At 47.7% G+C, this 19,318-nt stretch overlaps 1 protein-coding gene across 1 annotated transcript in view; it reads right to left on the minus strand.

Annotated features, from left to right (window-relative positions):
- Window positions 1-19,318, minus strand: part of pkd1l1 (polycystin 1 like 1, transient receptor potential channel interacting) — a 412,439-nt gene that overhangs the window by 297,998 nt on the left and 95,123 nt on the right. Inside the window, exons 5-6 of the mRNA XM_085989354.1 lie at window positions 13,660-13,746; window positions 293-1,529 (exon numbers count right to left, since the gene is read on the minus strand). Coding sequence (XP_085845480.1) covers window positions 293-1,529; window positions 13,660-13,746 — 1,324 coding nt within the window. The remainder of the gene's footprint in view (window positions 1-292; window positions 1,530-13,659; window positions 13,747-19,318) is intronic.

The raw sequence follows: 19,318 nt of genomic DNA on the forward strand, positions 1-19,318 counted from the left end.
AAGAGCTAGAAAACAGCTACAAACAAACGTAATCTGCATAAATCTGACCAGAACCTGCCACAAGAGCATTTCCATAGCAGAGGCTTTTATATGCAATGGAATACTTTTGGTGGTGCTCGTTTATTTAAAAAAAATTACAATTCTCAGGTTCATGTTTTATGGCTCAGTGGAATTTCAGATAACAAATCTTCTTTAGGATGAAAAAAATCATAAAGCAAGGCAACAGACGTATTTTTTAAATCTTGATTCAGTATTGAATAAAAGTCATTTTTAATGTTTTGTTAAAACTTACCATTAACTTTTGCAGTAAGAATGACATCTTCCCCAACAATAGGTTGCTGTTGTATTTCTATGGAGACAACATGAATCTCTTTAACCACTAATGCCGTTACTGAAACATTGTGTGAAGAGATCAGATTTGCAACCCGAAGCAACAGCTGCAATTCCCCAACTTGATTGAAGGTAAAAGGCAGATCCAGTGCACTGTCTGCCACATAACTACTAGTGTTAAACACACTGGAATCATTTACCAGTACTTCAACAGTCAGGTCTGTGCCAGAAGTTACACAGATAGAGATGATTACTGTTTGGTTGACTGTGATTATGTTGGGAATACTTGTTATTATATCTCCCACGAGATCTTGCACTGTAAACGTGATGGCACTTTCTGTTATTTCATTTAAATTATTTCTTGCTGTTACACTGGCCAAGTACACTCCTGGCTGTGAATATGTATACATCATTCGAGGTGTACTCGCTTGTACATCTGTATAATTCGAAGCAAATGTCCATATATATGTGATGTTACTTCCACTGAGTACATGAGCATGAACAATGATTGTGGAATCAGTTGGTAGATATCTGGGACTAGAGCTGGACAGAGCGAGGCCTTCAATTGTATCCTGGACTTCAACACTGCTACGAAATGAGGCACTGCTGATTGGATTAGAAGCTGTCACTTTTAGCATGTAGATTCCTGCTGTTTCAAATAAATGCTGGATATACCAGTCAGCAGTCCTTCTCACACTTAATGTGCTGTTGCCTTTTTGGATAGTCCAAACACATTGTGACCCTGTTTTATTGACTTCACCTGCAACCCTAAATGTCAAGTTTGTTCTTGAAGGTACTATTTTATCCCATAAAAGTAAATCAATTTTATTTATGGGATCATAAACCTGCACGAGCTCTGCCAGTGTTGCATTGACTACACCCAGTCCATAATACAGGCCAATTGAAATGTTAAAACCACCAACAAAGCTGTAAGTATGGAAGATTTGAATGCGCAAAGTACAATTCTGTAGGCCATAGTCTTCCATAAGTTGGAGGTGGGAATGGCTTTCAAATGCCGGTGAATGGTCACTCAGTGTGTGACGGTGAGTCATTCCAGGTTCAAATGTGATGTCAAAGGCTAATAATTGCCGTACTGTGGTGAACAGTTCCATTTCCAATGTCAGGTTCTCACCAACGGCAACATTATAACCACTTCTTGACTGAAATGTCAGGCTGGAGAGCGACTCCCTTACAACAGCCTAGAGAAACAAAAATGATAACTGTACATTATTAGACCATCTTATTATCAAGGCAAGACACCAAAATTATTTATGCTATTAAGTCACCTGAAAATGTATATGTAATTTATAAGCACATTTCATCTAAGTGATAATCTAGATGCAAGTCAAAGCCATGTAAAGCCTAACTGCTGTGGGGGACTTTAACAATCTCACTAAGTAATAAAAAAACTCCCAGTGCACAGATTTGTTAAAAAGTCTAAATTATTTAATAGAGAAAAGATTAAGAAATACTGTAAGGAACCGCAGGGATGGGGCTGACATAAAAATCAGTAAAGTACAGACTTGTTAGATCTAACAGCCCCTTCCTATTCCTAATAATTCTTTTACTTGGATATGGCAGACAACTGGTTTAGCCATTCACCACCAGGTCTGGCTGGACCACATAAAGCATTACCGGGTCCTGCTCTCGTCTGCCAAAATTGCTCACTATTCCTAAATCATTCTGGAATGCAAACATAAACCCCGGCTTCTATTCTCCACTGCTAACTGTCTTCTTAAACCCTTCTCTCCTGTCTCCTCCACCCTCACCTCCGACAACAAGTGCGAGGAGCTCATGGACTTCTTTGTCTCCAAGATTGAGACCATCTGTTCAGCTGCCTCTGCCACTTCCCTTCCTTTCCCTAGCCCACCGGGCCAAACTTCCTCTAAGGTTCGCCCCGCCCTAGCCCTGAACTCACATCTTTCTCCAGTTTCTCTCCGATCTCCCCTCACGATCTCTCCCTACTCATCCTGTCCATGAGACCCACTTCCTGCTCCCTCAACCCTATTCCCACCAAACTGCTGACCACCCAACTTCCTTTTCCGGCTCCCATGTTAGCTGACATTGTTAACGGTTCTCTCTCCTCAGGTACTGTCCCCCTCTCCCTCAAATCTGCCGTCATCACCCCGCTCCTCAAAAAATAATCCTTGACCCCTCCGTCCTTGCAAACTACCACCCCATCTCCAACCTCCCTTTCCTCTCCAAAGTCTTTGAACGTGTTGTTGCCTCCCAAATCCGTGCCCATCTTTCCCGCAACTCCAGTTTGAATCCCTCCAATCAGGTTGCCGCCCCTACCACAGCACCGAAACGACGCTCATCAAAGTCACATTTGTGACTGTGACAAAGGTAAACTATCCCTCCTCATCCTTCTTGACTTGTCTGCAGCCTTTGACACTGCTGACCACTCCATCCGTCTCCAATGCCTCTCCACCGTCGTCCAGTTGGGTGGGACTGCACTCGCCTGGTTCCATTCTTATCTATCTAATTGTAGCCAGAGAATCACCTGCAACGGCTTCTCTTCCCGCTCCCGCTCGTTACCTCTGGTGTCCCCCAAGGATCTATCCTTGGCCCCCTCCTATTTCTCATCGACATGTTGCCCCTTGGTGACATCATCCGAAAACACAGCGTCAGTTTCCACATGTACACTGATGACACCCAGCTCTACCTCACGACCACTTCTCTCGACCCCTCCACAGTCTCTAAATTGTCAGACTGCTCCAGTACTGGATGAGCAGAAATTTTCTCCAATTAAATATTAGAAAGACCGAAGCCATTGTTTTCGGTCCCTGCCACAAACTCCGTTCCCTAACCACTGACTCCATCCCTCTCCCTAGCTTCTGTCTGAGGCTGAACCACACTATTCGCAACCTTGGTGTCATATTTGGCCCTGAAATGAGCTTCCGACCACATATCCACGGCATAACTAAGATCACCTATTTCTACCTCCGTAACATCGCCCGTCTCCACCCTTGCCTCAACTCATCCGCTGCTGAAACCCTCATCCATGCCTTTGTTACCTCCAGACTTGACCATTCCAATACACTCCTGGCTGGCCTCCCACATTCTACCCTACGTAAACTTGAGGTCATCCAAAACTCGGCTGCCCGTGTCCGAACTCACACCAAGTCCCATTCACCCATCACCCCTGTGCTTGCTGACCTACATTGGCTCCCAGTTAAGCAATGCTTCGATTTCAAAATTCTCATTCTTGTTTTCAAATCCCTCCATGGCCTCGCTCCTCCCTATCTCTGTAATCTCCTTCAGCTCCACAACCCCCCTCCCGAGATATCTGCGTTCCTCTAATTCTGCCCTCTTAACATCCCTGATTATAATCGGTCAACCATTGGTGGCCGTGCCTCGGCCCTAAGCTCTGAAATTCCCTCCCTAAACCTCTCTGCCTCTCTACTTCTCTTTCCTCCTTTAAGACACTCCTTAAAGCCTACCTCTTTGACTAAACTTTTGATCACCTGCCCTAATTTCTCCTTATATGACTCGGTGTCAAATTTTTTATCTTATAATACTCCTGTGAAGCGCCTTGGGACGTTTTACTACGTTAAAGGTGCTATATAAATACAAGTTGTTGTTGTTACTTAAACTTTCTTGCAATGTTCTCCCCGCTTCTAAAAACATTGTTTTTTTGTTGCAGTATAGTTCCATGGGACCAGATTTCCTCTGCTACTTCACCCAGTGGCCATTATTTACACATAAACACAGGTAACAAGCATCAAAAGGCTATTCATCCACAGTCGTCAGCAGAGGTGGCGCCAATCCTGTTCTAAGCTGATGCACACTTCTAGCAAGGGTGACTGAGTAAAAATCTGGAGCAGAAACCCAAGCCAATTTTCTCTTCACAACACAGAGGTGCAAAATCCACATATGGCACCTCAATGCTGGTTCAGCCGAGATCACCAAACTCAGCACAGACCAGACATTCCTGAACTGTGTGAACAAGCTAAACTCATGCAGCCATCACAGTCCTCCTAATGTCTGACTAAATTGGTTTAATTTTTTTGAGGAGGTCACGGCATGGTGGATAAGGAAATGTCTATTGATGTTATCTATATAGATTTCCAGAAAATATTTGATAGGTTCCGTACAAAAAATGATTCGCAAAAATTAAAAGGCATGGAACTGGAGGCAACCTAGCGCCATGGCCTGGAACTTGGTTTGGAGATAGGAGACAGAGAGTAAGGACAAAAGGTTTCCCAGGTGTAGTGTATGTACCTTTAAGGGGGAGAACTACTTTTTACAGCTCCTGTATCCTGTAGTACCGCCAGTGACCACACCTGTATATAAGCCCTGAGTGGTGCTCTGTACAGTCAGTTGCAGTTTGAACCCTCATTCAGTAAACACCTGTTGATCGTTCCCTGCAGTCTTTGTCTGATTATTGAAGGACACCACATTAAGATACCGGGATCTAACATTGGCGACGAGAAAGATTCGAACCTACCTGACCTCCCAGGGATTCGCTCCTGGAGAACAGTAGAAGGAGGTCGAGTCCAGAAGCACGGGCATCGCAGGGGAGGCTGTCGAGAGCCAGGCTTGGCTTTCCAGCCACGGTGGTCCAGCAAAACGGGCTGGCAACAGGTACTGCGCAGACCCTTCCCGGACAGCGGCGGCTAGAGCCGACCAAGCGGCACAGAAAAGGCCGAGCAGCGTCGACGGGTGAGAGAGAGAGGGCAGAGCGCACGGGGCGCAGCCGGTGTTCAAAGGCCGAGCAGCGTCAACGAGAGAGAGCAGAGCGCAACCGGTGTTCAGGACCGAGCGGCGTCAACGGGGGAGAGAGGCGAGAGAGAGCAGAGCGCAGCCGGTGTTCAAGGGCCGAGCAGCGTCAACGGGGGAGAGAGGCGTGCAGGAAAACGCGAGGTGCTGCCATTGCCACGAGGACCACAGAGAGCAGCATTGGCAGCAGCACAGGAGCAGCGCCGAAACCCACACGGCGTCGCCATTTGCCAGGAGGACCACCGAGAGCGGCGTTGGCAGCAGCGCGGGAGACGCCATTTTAAGCCACTGCGGGGAAGAAAGGAAAGCGCGGGAGACACCATTTTAAGCCGCAGCGGGGAAGAAAGGAAAGCGCGGGAGATGCCATTTTAAGCCGCAGCGGGGAAGAAAGGAAAGCGCGGGAGACGCCATTTTAAGCCAGTCTAACCACACCCAAAAATGCCGAAGAGTGGCAGTATCACAGCGTTCGACAATGAAGTCGAAGATTGGACGACATATGTTGAACGCATAGAAGTATACTGCAAGGCGAATGAAGTGCCAGATGACAAGAAAGCGCTGGTATTGTTGAATTCAATGGGTGCAAAAACGTATGGCTTACTACGAAACCTAGTAGCCCCAGAGAAGCCAGTAGAAAAGGATTTTGAAAACATAGTGTCAATCCTATAGGACCACTTAAACCCCACACCGCTGCTGATAGCAGAAAGATTTAAGTTTCACAAAAGGAACCAGCATAAAGATGAAAGTAATGCTGAGTATTTAACGGAACTGCGCAAGCTATCGAAACACTGCCAGTTTGGAACGGGACTAGCAGATACTTCATGGGACAAGTTTGTGTGTGGGCTTCAAAGTGAAGGAACCCAGAAACGGCATCTTTCAGAAAAGGATCTTACGCTGGACAAGGCTTTCAGCATTGCAGTATCACACGAAGCAGCCGCATGGGGCGCTGCAGAGATACAACGGAGACCGTAAGAATATGGCACAAATGAAATGTCATACGGAACAGTGAAGTGCTATCGCTGCGGCAGAACAACACACGACCATAATGATTGCTGGTTCAAGGACAAAGTGTGCAGACAGTGTGGAAAAGTAGGACACATAGCAAGAGTCTGCAGGTCAGGAAAGAAAACCAGCAGCAAGAAATCTCCACAGGAGAAGTACAAGAAGGTACATAAGGTGACGGAGAGTAGTTCAGACGAACAGAAGAGTGATACAGACTCCGGAAGCAAGGAGCTAGGTTGTCTGAAACTACATAATGTGATCAAAACAGAGGATCACCAAACTATGTGGGTCACGCTCAAGATAGCAGGAGTCCAAGTGAAAATGGAATTGGACACAGGATCAGCCCTAACAGTCATAAACCGAAGGGACTACAAGCGGCTATTCTCACATATACTCTTGAGAGATACAAAGATTGTCTTGAAGATGTACACGGGGCAAAAAGTCTACCCCAAAAGGAAAAATAAGGGTGAACATTATATATAACGGCAAGGAAACACCAAAAATGGACCTATATGTATTGCCAGATGGAGGACCACCACTACTAGGACGTGAATGGATCCGGAAGATACAGCTAGATTGGCATTCCATACAAGCACTGACTGTAGATGCCAAAAAGGATGACGACGTCACACCTGGATGACTGTCAAAAATGTTAACTGACGCACAAGAAGTGTTCCAGCAGGGACTCGGAACACTAAAAGGCATAACAACGACGATCAAAATAGAGGAAAATGCAAGCCCAAAGTTTTTTAAGGCCAGACCGGTACCTTATGTGATCCGCCCAGCCGTCGAAGCAGAGCTGGAAGGTTTAGAACGTTCAGGAGTATTGTCCAAAGTGGACTGGAGTGAGTGGGCTACACCCATCATTCCTGTAATGAAGAGGTCGTTGAGTAATATGCCTGGGGAACCAAAGAAGGTTCACATCTGTGGGGACTTTAAGGTGACAGTGAACCCAGTCCTTCACACTGTACAATATCCGCTTCCGCGGATTGAAGATATTTTTGCCTCGCTATCTGGAGGGAAACGCTTCACTAAGATTGATCTGGCCCAGGCGTACCTGCAAATGGATGTAGAAGAAGCCTCGAAACAGTACCTCACGATCAACACTCATAAAGGTCTCTACCAATACAACCGGCTGGTGTTCGGGGTAGCATCAACTCCGGCTATTTGGCAAAGGGCAATGGAACAAGTCCTGCAAGGGATTCCAGGGACCCAGTGTTATTTGGACGACATCCTGGTCACGGGCGAAAATGACAGTGATCACCTCGCCAACCTGGAGCAGGTGCTCACTAGATTGAAGGAATATGGGCTCCGAGCTAATCGCCACAAATACGATTTTTTCCAGGAGCAGATCTCGTATTGTGGCCACGTTATTGATAAAGAGGGGTTACATAAGTCCCCTGAAAAGACTGAGGCAGTAGTCAAGGCTCCAGCACCGGAAAATGTGTCACAACTGAGGTCGTTCCTCGGGATGGTGAACTACTACCATAAGTTCTTGCCGAATTTGTCTACCGTACTACACCCACTGAACACCCTACTGCAAACGGGGGTACCATGGAAGTGGAGTGACGAATGTAAACAAGCTTTCCAGAAGAGCAAAGCATTGATCACATCAAAAGAGGTGTTGGCTCATTTCAACCCAGCACTACCAATTCGGTTGGCGTGTGATGCATCACCCTATGGCATTGGAGCGGTGCTGTCGCACAAATTCCCGGACGGCTCGGAGAGGCCAGTAGCCTTTGCATCTCGGTCACTAACCTCAGCCGAGCGTAACTACGCCCAGATTGACAGGGAGGCCCTCAGCCAAGTGTGGGGAGTGAAAAAGTTCAATCACTATCTGCACGGGCAGAAGTTCACCTTGCTGACTGACCACCAACCACTTGTCTCCATCTTTAATCCAAAGAAGGGCGTTCCGTTGATGACTGCGCAACGGCTACAAAGATGGTCCCTTTTTCTAGGGGCACACCAATATGATATCGAGTATAAGGGCACAAAACAGCATGGAAACGCTGATGGGCTATCACGCTTGCCACTGCCTACTGCGGAGGAAGCACCAGCAGTGGATCCTGTCTAAATATTTCATTCGACTTTAATTGAATGCTTGCCAGTAACTAACGCTGGTATAGAGAAGGAGACCCAAAATGACCCGACACTGTCTCGGGTATATGATTTGACGGTGAAGGGATGGCCAGCACATGGCGACTCACTGTTGCCAGCATTCTCATCCAGAAGAGAACAGCTGTCAGTATGCCAGGGGACCTTGATGTGTGGATCCCGAGTGGTAATTCCACCCAAGTTAAGGGATAGAGTGCTCAATGAGCTTCACGAAGTTCATCTGGGAGGGGTGAAAATGAAAAGCCTTGCTAGGGCTTATGTGTGGTGGCCGGGGATCGATCAGCAAATCGAGGACCCGACAAAGAGTTGCTCAGGATGCCAGAAGGTCCAAAATGCACCACCACATGCCCCTCTACACCCATGGGAGTGGCCCTCATCTCCATGGCAACGGGTGCATATTGACTTTGCTGGTCCATTCATGGACTCAATGTTTTTAATAGCCGTGGATGCGCACTCGAAATGGCCTGAGGTGATCAAAATGTCCTCCACCACCACGGAGAAAACTATTGCAGTCCTACAGACCATTTTTGCCAGGAACGGCTTGCCAGAGCAGATTTGCTCTGATAACGGACCACAGTTTGTGTCCAAAGAGTTTCAAAGATTTATAAAAAGGAATGGGGTAAGGCATTACACATCCGCTCCGTATCATCCAGCCACAAATGGATTGGCTGAGAGGTTCGTACAAACCTTTAAAAAAGCAGTAAAGGCCATGTGCGATGACGACATTCCACTGCAGCATAAGGTGGACAATTTCCTGTTAACCTACAGAAATGCGACACATGCAGTCACCAACCAAGCCCCGGCCATAATGTTCTTTAACCGAAGGTTGAGATCTCATCTGGATTTGCTCAGACCAAATGTACGAAGAGATGTTGAGAATAAGCAATTCCAGCACATCAATGAGAAGCCGACAAGGCGCTTCAATGTAGGGCAACCAGTCTTAGCCCGCGACTACCGAACAGAGAAATGGCAACCAGGAATGATATGCACATGGCAGGGGCCACTAATGTACACAGTGGATGTTGGGGAGAACATTGTGAGACGCTATGCTGACCAGATCCTGGAGTCACAGGAATGAGTCAACCCCATGTCTCGGCCATGCGTACCTGGTGAGGAACCCGACGTACAGGTTGCATCTACCTCAGAAACAATAGCGTTGGAAGCTGATGAATCAACTGACGACAGGGTGTTAGAATCGCCTCCGCACCAAGAGCAAGACACTTGGGAAACGCGTTATCCAGAAAGAATCAGGAAGCCTCCCCAAAGACTGAATTTATAAATAGACTATTTCCAGTTAATGTTGCATGTTAAAAGTGTTAATTGTAATTAGTTTGATATTTAATTGTTAAATGAGTGTTATGGTACTGTTAATCTAAAAGGGGAGGAATTGTAGTGTATGTACCTTTAAGAGGGAGAACTGCTTTTTACAGCTCCTGTATCCTGCAGTACCAGCAGTGACCACACCTGTATATAAGCCCTGAGTGGCGCTCTGTACATTCAGTTGCAGTTTGAACTTCATCCAGTAAACACCTGTTGATCGTTCCCTGCAGTCTTTGTCTGATTATTGAAAGGACACAACATTAAGATACCCGGATCTAACATTGACCACCGCCAGCTGATCCTCGCGGTCAATGCTCAGTTCCCAGGCAGCAGCCACGACACATTCATCCTGCGCCAGACTTCAGTAGCAGACCTTTGAGGCCCCGGCTCACCCAGAAGGCTGGCTTCTCGGTGACAAGGGCTATCCTCTGTGCCCATGGCTGATGACCCCGCTCCGTTCGCCCAGCACCCCTGCAGAAGAGCACTACAATGTCAGCCATCAGGCGACGAGGAACATTGTGGAGCACACAATCGGCATGCTGAAGCAGCGGTTCCGCTGTTTGGACCATTCGGGAGGCGCCTTGCAGTACTCACCAGAGCGAGTCTCCCACTTCGTCGTTGTCTGTTGCATGCTCCATAACCTCGCCACCCTGCGCACCCAGCCAATGCCAGCAGACATTGAAGGGCCAGCAGAGGAGGAGGAAGAGGAGGAGGAGGAGCAGGAGCAGGAGGAGGTGGAGGAGGAGGACCAAGAGGGGAGGGTCCCAGAAACTGGAAGGGCCGTCCGTCAGAGGCTGATAAGGAGTCGGTTCTAGGCCCCTCTCACGGAATGCTTGGTGCCAATCGAAGACCAGGAATGGAACCATTCGGATAACCCAAAGCCTATGAAGGCCAGTATGAATGTAAATAGCAGACATGGCCAATGTCAATAAAATAATTTGTTTATTTTGAAAAATGTGCTTCCTTCCAACATGACAAAGCAATGGCACCAGAAAGCTTAACTAACAAACTAACACATAAGTGCCTCGCACACCCGGGAGACTATCCAAAACATTACTAACATTCAGACCAAGTGTATCGCACACCCGGGAGACTATCCAAAACATTACTAACATTCAGACCAAGTGACTCGCACACCCGGGAGACTATCCAAAACATTACTAACATTCAGACCAAGTGACTCGCACACCCGGGAGACTATCCAAAACTTGACTAACATTCAGACCAGCATCCACGGCCTTGATTTCTAGAAATAAGACGTCTCAGCAGCACCTTCTACTCTTTCCCCTTTGATGGTGATCTACTTCTCTTGCGAGAACGGCCCCTTCCCTCCCTGCAGCTCCTCCGTAATGGGACCCCAGTGACTGCATGAAGGCTGGGGGATGCCTGCTGACTGTTCGAAAGCGCAGATGCCCATGAGGGACGGCCTGGACGGACTCTGGCCTTGGAGGGCCCGGATGCTGACTGCTCCAACTGGGCATGGGTGGAAGCAGTCTGTCCTGCAGGTGATGGCAGCTGCAGTGGAGACGTGCCAGCGGTGGCATCAGGAATGCTGACATCCTGAGAGCGGACACCTGCTCCGTGGTCGGCCGACACACTGGCACTCTGACGGGGCAGCACCGCAGCATGCGAACCAATCGGCTGGTCCACAGATTGCTGGCCTGCTGTGGTGCTGCACGGGCCCTGGGTAATCCTGCCTGATCCATCGAGGGTGGCAGAAGTCAGTGCTTGCGTGGCCTCACTCTGCCTCTGCATGAGGCCAGCGAGTGACTGCGTGGCAGCACTCAGCACTTGCGTGGCAGGTGCCAGTACTTCGGTGAAGCCCTGGACAGTCCTTTCCAGTGCTTCGGTCAAGCCCTGGGCAGTCCTTTCCAGTGATGTACCAAAGCCCTAGACAGTCCTTTCCAGTGATGTACCGAAGCCCTGGGCACTCCTTTCTTGTGCTGCCCCGAAGCCCCGGGCACTCCTTTCTTGTGCTGCCCCGAAGCCCTGGGCACTCCTTTCCTGTGCTGCCCCGAAGTCTTGCACACTCCTTGCCAGTGTCTCGATGGATTCAGACATCCTTGCCACTGCAGCCATCAGCTCAGTGTGCCTGAGCCGAGCCTGGGCGCTCATTTCTGCGAGGGAACGCACCTCTTCTGCGCTCTGTGCAGCAGTCATCGTGGCCTGACTCGCCCTCCAGGGAGACAGCTCCCGAGCTTCCCTACCCTCCTTGCGTTGCTGGAGCCCGCTGGTTCCTGCAACTGGTTCCTCCTCAGAGCCATCCCCCCCGCTCCCCTCCAGGGAAGCACTATCCCCAGTCTGCAGATGGGCTGGCGCGCCTGAGGGTGGTACGGATGGTCCGGCTTCCTCCTGCTCATCGCCTCCAGAGTCAGTGTCCCTGGCAGCTTGATGGCCCGGCTCCCGAGCTGGTGATGCAGCATCTGAAAGCAGGGAGGTTGAAGAGTGGCTTTAGCAAAAGGACAGGGTGGCAGCAAGGGATGCAAGAGTGCTGCAATGCTCTGACATGGGTCCAGAGTGAAAAAGCATGCTGGTGGGGGGGAACAAGTGGAAGGAGACAGTTCAAAAAGGTGATGACCTTACCATCGCTGTGCACAATGGGGTCGGCAGCTCCAGTGGTGACAGGACCACTCATCCAGCCTCCAACAATCTGGTGGACTCTTTCCTCTAGGTCCGTCAGTATCTGCAGCTGAGGAGGGCCTCCTCCGGTACGAATCTGTTCCCTCCGGTTCCTGGGCAGCTTGACCTGCAGGAGAAAGGACAGGAAGTGATGAAACATGCTGCCCTGAGTTGTCATCTCATGCCCCCCATGGTGGAACAGCCCTTACAGTATGCCCTGAGTTGTCATCTCATGCCCCCCATGGTGGAACAGCCCTTACAGTATGCCCTGAGTTGAATGTGCGTGTGCGTTCCCAGAAAGGGCCATGGGTGCTGGCTGACAGGTGGCCATTGGGGCATCGCGCACCCTCTGGCCATAAAGTCAGGTGCAGATGGAGGGATGAAGAAGATTGCCAAAAAGCCACTCACCCTAACGACCCGAGTGAGATCGTTGAACTTCTTCCTGCATTGCACAGGAGTCCTGGGCGCCACGCTGCTGGATTTGACTATTTGCGAAACTTCCCTCCAAGCTCTGCGGTACTCGTTCTGATGAAGCCTCCTGCCATTGTCAGGGTACAGCACTGCTCACCGGTGCTCCACTGCGCCAACCAAAGCATCCAATGCCCCATCGGTAAAGCGCTCCACTCTCTGCCTCACCCTCTCCATCTGGTCAAAGTTTGTAACGCCACAGAATGCACAGCGCCGATTTTGAGGCCTACAGGGCGATGAGTGTGGCTGCTGATCCTAAATGACCCGCCCCTTTAAGAGCTGGTCGGCGCCAGCATGTCTCGTGGTCATCGATTATTGACAGCACCTGCGCTGCGCCCGGCTGCCCAGATATTGAGTAGCGCCGCCAGGTTAGCGCCTTAGGAGTCCCGTGCTGTGCCTGATTTTACGCCGCAATCACCTTTAGGGGCGATGCAACCCAGTATCGCTCGAGGTGGCGATAAGTTGCGCCTGGTGATAGAATTTGCGCACCGCCAATTCTAGCGCCCCAAGCGGGGCTATACCCAATTTCTCCCCCTTGGAATCAAGGCGGGTATGTGGAGTTCGGATACAGATCGGCCATGATCTCACTGAACGGCGGAACAAGCTCGAGGGGCTGAATGGCCTACTCCTGTTTCTATGTTTCTAATATTGATGCAAGACTTATTTAATGTATTGGTACCAATATACTGTTGGGGGAAAATACACTAAAGCCAATACTATTAATATTGTGCAATATACTTCTTTTGTGACACCTTTAATCCCATTATCTCAAATTGCTCGCATTATCATCAGTAACAGACCTGTAACCACTAGAACCTCCCTTCAGTACCACATCCTTCAAAATGCTTTCTTTAGACATAACTCAAACATAGAAGAACAAGATCCTGATTGTACTGCTTGGGTGCATTTCATGCTTCAAGTGGACCTGGTATTAGAGTTTAACACACTGACCACTATGCTTACTAAAAATCTATTAACAAACTAATAAACCAATATTAAATAGAGATTACAACATAAATGGTCAGAGTGTGAAATATGTATTTCATATATACATAAACAAAAGACATGGCTTTTAGAAATGCTTACCACATAGATTGTTTTCTGGATCCAGTCATATATGTTTGACACATTGACAGTCACTTGGTAGACCCCTTCATGCTGAAATTTATGATTCTATATTCAAAAATAAACCCACATTAATAAACTTATTCCCAACCACCAGATTCAGTTCAGTAATCATCATTAAAACTCTACAGATAAATTTTAGGATCCTTGGTTTGATTCTTAGAAAATTAACCATCCAATGGCTGTTCTTATTTGACTTTTTGGCTATATGTGAGTATTAACTTGACATGTTTTATTAGCTAAGCACTGAGAGAGGCCAGAGATTAACAGACCTTAACGGTGATAGTTTGAACTGATCTGACATAAGACTGAATATTCTGTCCTAGTGCAATGAGGGAGAAACACATGCGCATAAAAGGAATTCACCATCAGAACAGCAGACTTTTCTAATATCAAGCCTCTTGGACATGGAAAAAGCACCTCACTGCAATACCTCTTGTGCGGTTTACCATGTCAGCTTTTCAGTATTTCCAAAGAACTTGGTCTAAATACATTTTACAGATCTCTGACTGGCTTGGGTTCAGGAAGGTTTCACTGCCATATGAACTTTTGTTTACTCTCATTTCATCTGCAATAACTGTACTGCAATTAAACATGCACAATGCAAACAACAGAGATCTTGCCCTAAAGCAGTGTTGCACTTAACATGATCCAGAGGCCACTTGTAGCCCACTTCACCTTTACTTGTGGCCCTCAGCAGAACTGCTGCTCCACGTGCCTCTAGATATTCAATGATGGCCTGTCGAGTTAAGGTCTGTTAAGCTCTGGCCCCTCTCAGTGCTTAGCAAATAAAACATGTCAAGTTAATACTCACATATAGCCAAAAAGTCAAATAATAACAGCCATCGGATGGTTAATTTTCTAAGAATGTTGACTAAGTTGAGATTCAGTGGCGTTCCCTCTTTTTTTCTTGCTCTCCGGCAAAATAAGAAAAAGGAATACTTGTGAGATCTGGAATGCACAGCCTGAAAGAGTGGTGGAGGCAGATTCAATAGTATCTTTCAAAAGGGAATTGGATATACACTTGAAAAGGAACAAATTGCAAGGCTATGAGCAAAGACAGAGGAGTGGGATAAATTGGATAGCTCTTTCAAAGAACCGGCACATGCGCAATGGGCCGAATGGTCTCCTTCTGTGCAAAAGACTTATCCCAGCTTCGTACAGCAAGGTAAAGGATTCCATTGAAACATTCGTATTTCAATGGAAAAAGCTGGCCCTTCAGTTTTTGTCTTCATACAGCAAACTTGAAATCAGGAGCTTACTGTGTGAAGTTATTTTCGCAGACCTGCACCCCAGTATTTCATGGTGCAATGTTGCAACATTCCTGAGCGTGGTCCTCAATTAAAACATTGATTCAATGAGGTCTCTTCTTACTGCTAGCTGTAAGAGTTCTGTGTGGAGTGAATTTGGGTAGTATTAGCTGATGTCCTACTGCACAAAACTGCCATAAACTGGCAATCTCACTTAAGAGATAAACACACAGATGGCTGATTTCTAAAACAAAAATGTCTCCACACTGCAAGAGTGTACTTCTGAGGTTGAGGCTCAGACATAATATTGACTGGGGAAGAGAAGTTTTAGCCTGCAACTGGTTGTGCTGTAACTAACCTTAGATACTGACACCAGGTTCTGAAAACTTTCTCATGTTAACATTCCTCAGGAGTCATTTTCAACTTTGCTACCTGGGCAGTAACAGCAAAATGGATCACGCGTCCTTTACAGAACCTGCCTGATTTTCATTTCATTCATTTCCAGTGGAGAACATTGATTAAGAACAAGAAATTCACCCATTAAAAAGACATAGGTCTGTAATTTCCAATAGGAGGCTTCCTGCGTACGGAGGCCTCCTATCGGAAAAAAATCGACGCACTTAGCTGAGGGCTCCCGCGGTCCGGCCACTTCCACTCCTGGGCCTCTCCAAAGTCGAAATGTGCAGGGCCCAGGTATCCTAGGGGCGCATGCGGTTCGCAAGCGTCCCTGGGATCACGTGGGCCAGGCCAGCCAATGAAAGAACGGAATTCCCCTTCATACTTTTGACAGATAGACCTGTCAAAAGTATGAGTGGGGATCACTTAAAAAAGACACTAAAACATTAAATAATTTTTTTTAAACAATCACATTTTTAAAAAGAGTTAAAATTACATTATATTAAATATTTTAAACAAAAATTTAATATTTTGAAAAAAATTATTAAGGTTTTTTACAGGGCTAAAAATAAACTGACCTTTTTTAAAAGTATTTTTAAATTATAAATGAGTGAAATTTTTTTATTTTTTAAACTTTTTAAAATTCTTATGCATAAGATTTCTAAGGGTTTTCAGCAGGCGGAGGTTCTACAGAAAGCGGAACTCGCCCCCCGCAGAGGCCTTTCTCCAGGGCAGGCATCCGATCTGTCAAGCGAATTCTTGACAGATCGGAAATGCCAGTTTTCAGCGCATGCGCTTCACATGCCTGAAACCGGCATTTCCGATGTCCCTACGGGTGTGTACACAGCTCGTACACACCCGTAGGCTTCGGAAAACACGGGCCAGTATGTTATAATTAAGTCTTACCCTACCAATTGCGGATCCCTATTCTGAAGTCTCAGGGATTTTGGGATTTTCACAGATGAAAAACGAAAATTGTGGGAAAGCCAAAGGCAACACTCACCACAAATTTATCACCATTCCTGCTATCTGGAGCATGAGACCTGCACCTATTAGCCTGCGGCAGTATTACATTATGCAGATTGTGGTAGTTTAGTACAAATGAGAAGCAATGCATGGGATAATGAAACAGCCTTTTTCTAACGTCTCGGGGTAGGCCAGTAAGAATGAAAAAATTTGTATTTGTTTCATCAGAAATTTCATAGAAGTAACCTACCCTCCTGTGGCTGACTGTGAAATGTTAGCACTGGAGAAATGCAAGCTTGGCCAAAGTGGCAAAGTTCAATTGGCAAACTAAAAGGGAGAACAATGCCACTGCTGCCAGGCAAAGGAACCAACTGGGGCACAACTACTGAGCCTCTATTTCTTATACTTCGGCAAAAGGATGGAGTATAGGAATTACTTTTGCTGCTTTCTGCAGCTTGGCATTTTGGTCTAATATGTTAAATAGTTTGTTTTAAAAGAACAGCCATGCAGTTTGTACCCCTGTGTTATGTTGACTGGCACATTACAAAGGAAGTGCTGTAATTTATTACAAAGAAAAAAAACCTCCAAATGCTGGAAATCTGTAATAAAAATAGAAAAAGCTTGAAAACACAGCAGGTTAGTCAGTCAAGGGAAAAGACAGGGTCTTGACATTTTGAGAGTGTAGCCCCTCATTACACCTGAAGACTGAAAGGTAAACAAGCAAAAGCAAACTACTGTGCTGCTGGAAATCTGAAATAAAAAGAGGAAATGCTGGAAAACACTCAGCAGGTCAGGCAGCATCTGTGGTGAAAGAACCAGAGTTAACGTTTCAGGTCAATGAATTGTAAATTCAGGTAAACTAGTATGTTCGTAAGGTTGGAAAAAAATAGATAGGAATGGGAAAGGGATGAAAGGGAAGGAAGAGCAAGAGGAATGGGATCATCATATATGGCAATTAGAGAGAGGGAGTAAACGGGTTATTTGTAAAACGTCGTTGGTGCAGAATACCTGTTTTGTTTCATTTGTCAATCAGCCTCCCTATTCCTGGACCCCAATGGACCCCACATCACAAATGCTCGCTGCTGTAAAGCACAGCTCTGAAGTTATTAAAGTCAGTGTTCAGACCAGAGCTGTAGGGTACCCAGGAGAAACAAAAGACATTGGGGGAAAAATTCAGTATCGCCCCGTTTGGGGCGCCATTATCGGCCGTGCGCAAAGTTTAGCGCCTGGCGCTAATTATTGCCTCCGATGGCAAACTTGGCTTTTATCGCCCCTGGAGGTGATTGGAGCGCTAAATCAGGCGCTTCACACCTGTCTTAAGACGCAAAGGCCGAGGAGCGAGGCGCTACCTCAGAACGCTGGCGAAGCAAGGAAGGGCAAATCAAAATAAACCTGCAAAGTGCTGCTCAGTACTCAAAACTCCTTCACACAGCGTTGAATCTCTTCAGAAGTCTCTCTCTCTCTCTCTCTCTCAGAATGTGTGGTGCAAAAATGTCACCGACAAAAAAAGGCAGGAAGCGGTTGCCTTTAAATAGCATTCCCCCAGTCCCTTTCTGACTGCAAAACGCTCCCCTCAACCTGTTGTTGCTAGCGGCAGGCGGTAAGCGCGGCTCAATATCCGGTCCGGGGCACTAACGGGGCGTTGCGCACTCGACTGACGTCATGATCTGCCAGCGCAGGAGATTGTGGCGGTAGTGTTTAGCGCCGCCGCAAAATGCCCAGTTAATTTCACGAGTGGCGCAAACATCACTGCGCTCGGGCGCTAGTGGCTTTGCGCCCCATTAGCGCCCTCTTAAGGCGCTAATGGGAGGCGCAAACAACTGAATTTTTCCTCCATTATTCCTGAAGCTTGCATTGAGCTTCATTGAAACAGTGCAGGAGACAAAAGATGGAGAAGCCAGAGTAGGAATGGAAGGATTAAAGTAGCAAGCCACACATAAGTAAAATCACACTTGCAGACAGAATGGAGCTGTTCAATGAAGCAATTGTGGCGACACGCCACCACTGGACATAATCCGCTCACGGCGGCACGGACAGTTTAAGCAGACGCCCCCAGCCGGGGGCCCTTTCCTCCAGCAACTTGTTTCCCGCAGGGACAGGCTGCCGGGAGCACTTCCTGTCTGGGAGTATTTAAGTGGTTGCGTGGGCTTTTCCAGTTTCTCTTTGCCATGAGGTTGATTAAAGCAGTTGTGTTTCACTAACTCTGGTCTCGACTCCCACGTTTGCCGCGGTATCGCAACACTGGTGACTCCGACGCTCAGGACGAATCCTAAGCTAGCATGGCGGATACAAACGCAGTCACGGTTAAACTACTGGACTTTTGGGAGAACCTGGCCGAGGCCTGGTTCGTTCAAGCCGAGTCCAGATTCCAGCTGAAAAACATTACAGTCGACGCCACGAAGTACGACTACCTCGTCGCCTCTCTCACCTATGCCACAGTCCCCAAGGTTTGGGCAGCGCTGCAGGATCCACCAGTGGAAGGCAAGTACGAACATCTGAAGGCCGCGCTCCTTAAAAAATTTCAAGCGTCCTCTTACCAGCGCAACTGCCAACTCCTCGACCTCCCCGGCCTTGGTGACGCTTCACCGTCGGATCTGCTTTCCCACATGCTGTCCCTCTCGGACGACAAAAACCCCGGCGCCCTCTTTCGCACGCTTTTCATTCGACAGCTCCCCGCCAGCATCCGCCCGCTCATTGTGCAGTCTGGCTCCACAGACCTGAATGAGATAGCCGAAAAGGCCAACCGGCTGCTCTCTGCGCAGACCGCCCGCGACGTCGCGCCCGACCTCATGGCAACGACCACGCGGTCTCCCTGGCCCACTAGGCCCGACCGCCCTACCACTCCGGATCACTGCTACTACCACACCTGTTTTGGCACTAGGGCCCAACGCTGCACGCCACCGTGCACTTTCAAACCCCCCCCGCACCGGCCCCCACGATGGCCGCGGGGCAAAAGGGGCCTCTACTGTACGTCACCGACAACAGCACCAACCGCCGATTTCTGTGCG

Source organism: Somniosus microcephalus, chromosome 5 (genome assembly GCF_052327205.1).
Source record: "Somniosus microcephalus isolate GS21.2 chromosome 5, FLI_Smic_1.0, whole genome shotgun sequence".
NCBI lineage: Eukaryota > Metazoa > Chordata > Chondrichthyes > Squaliformes > Somniosidae > Somniosus > Somniosus microcephalus.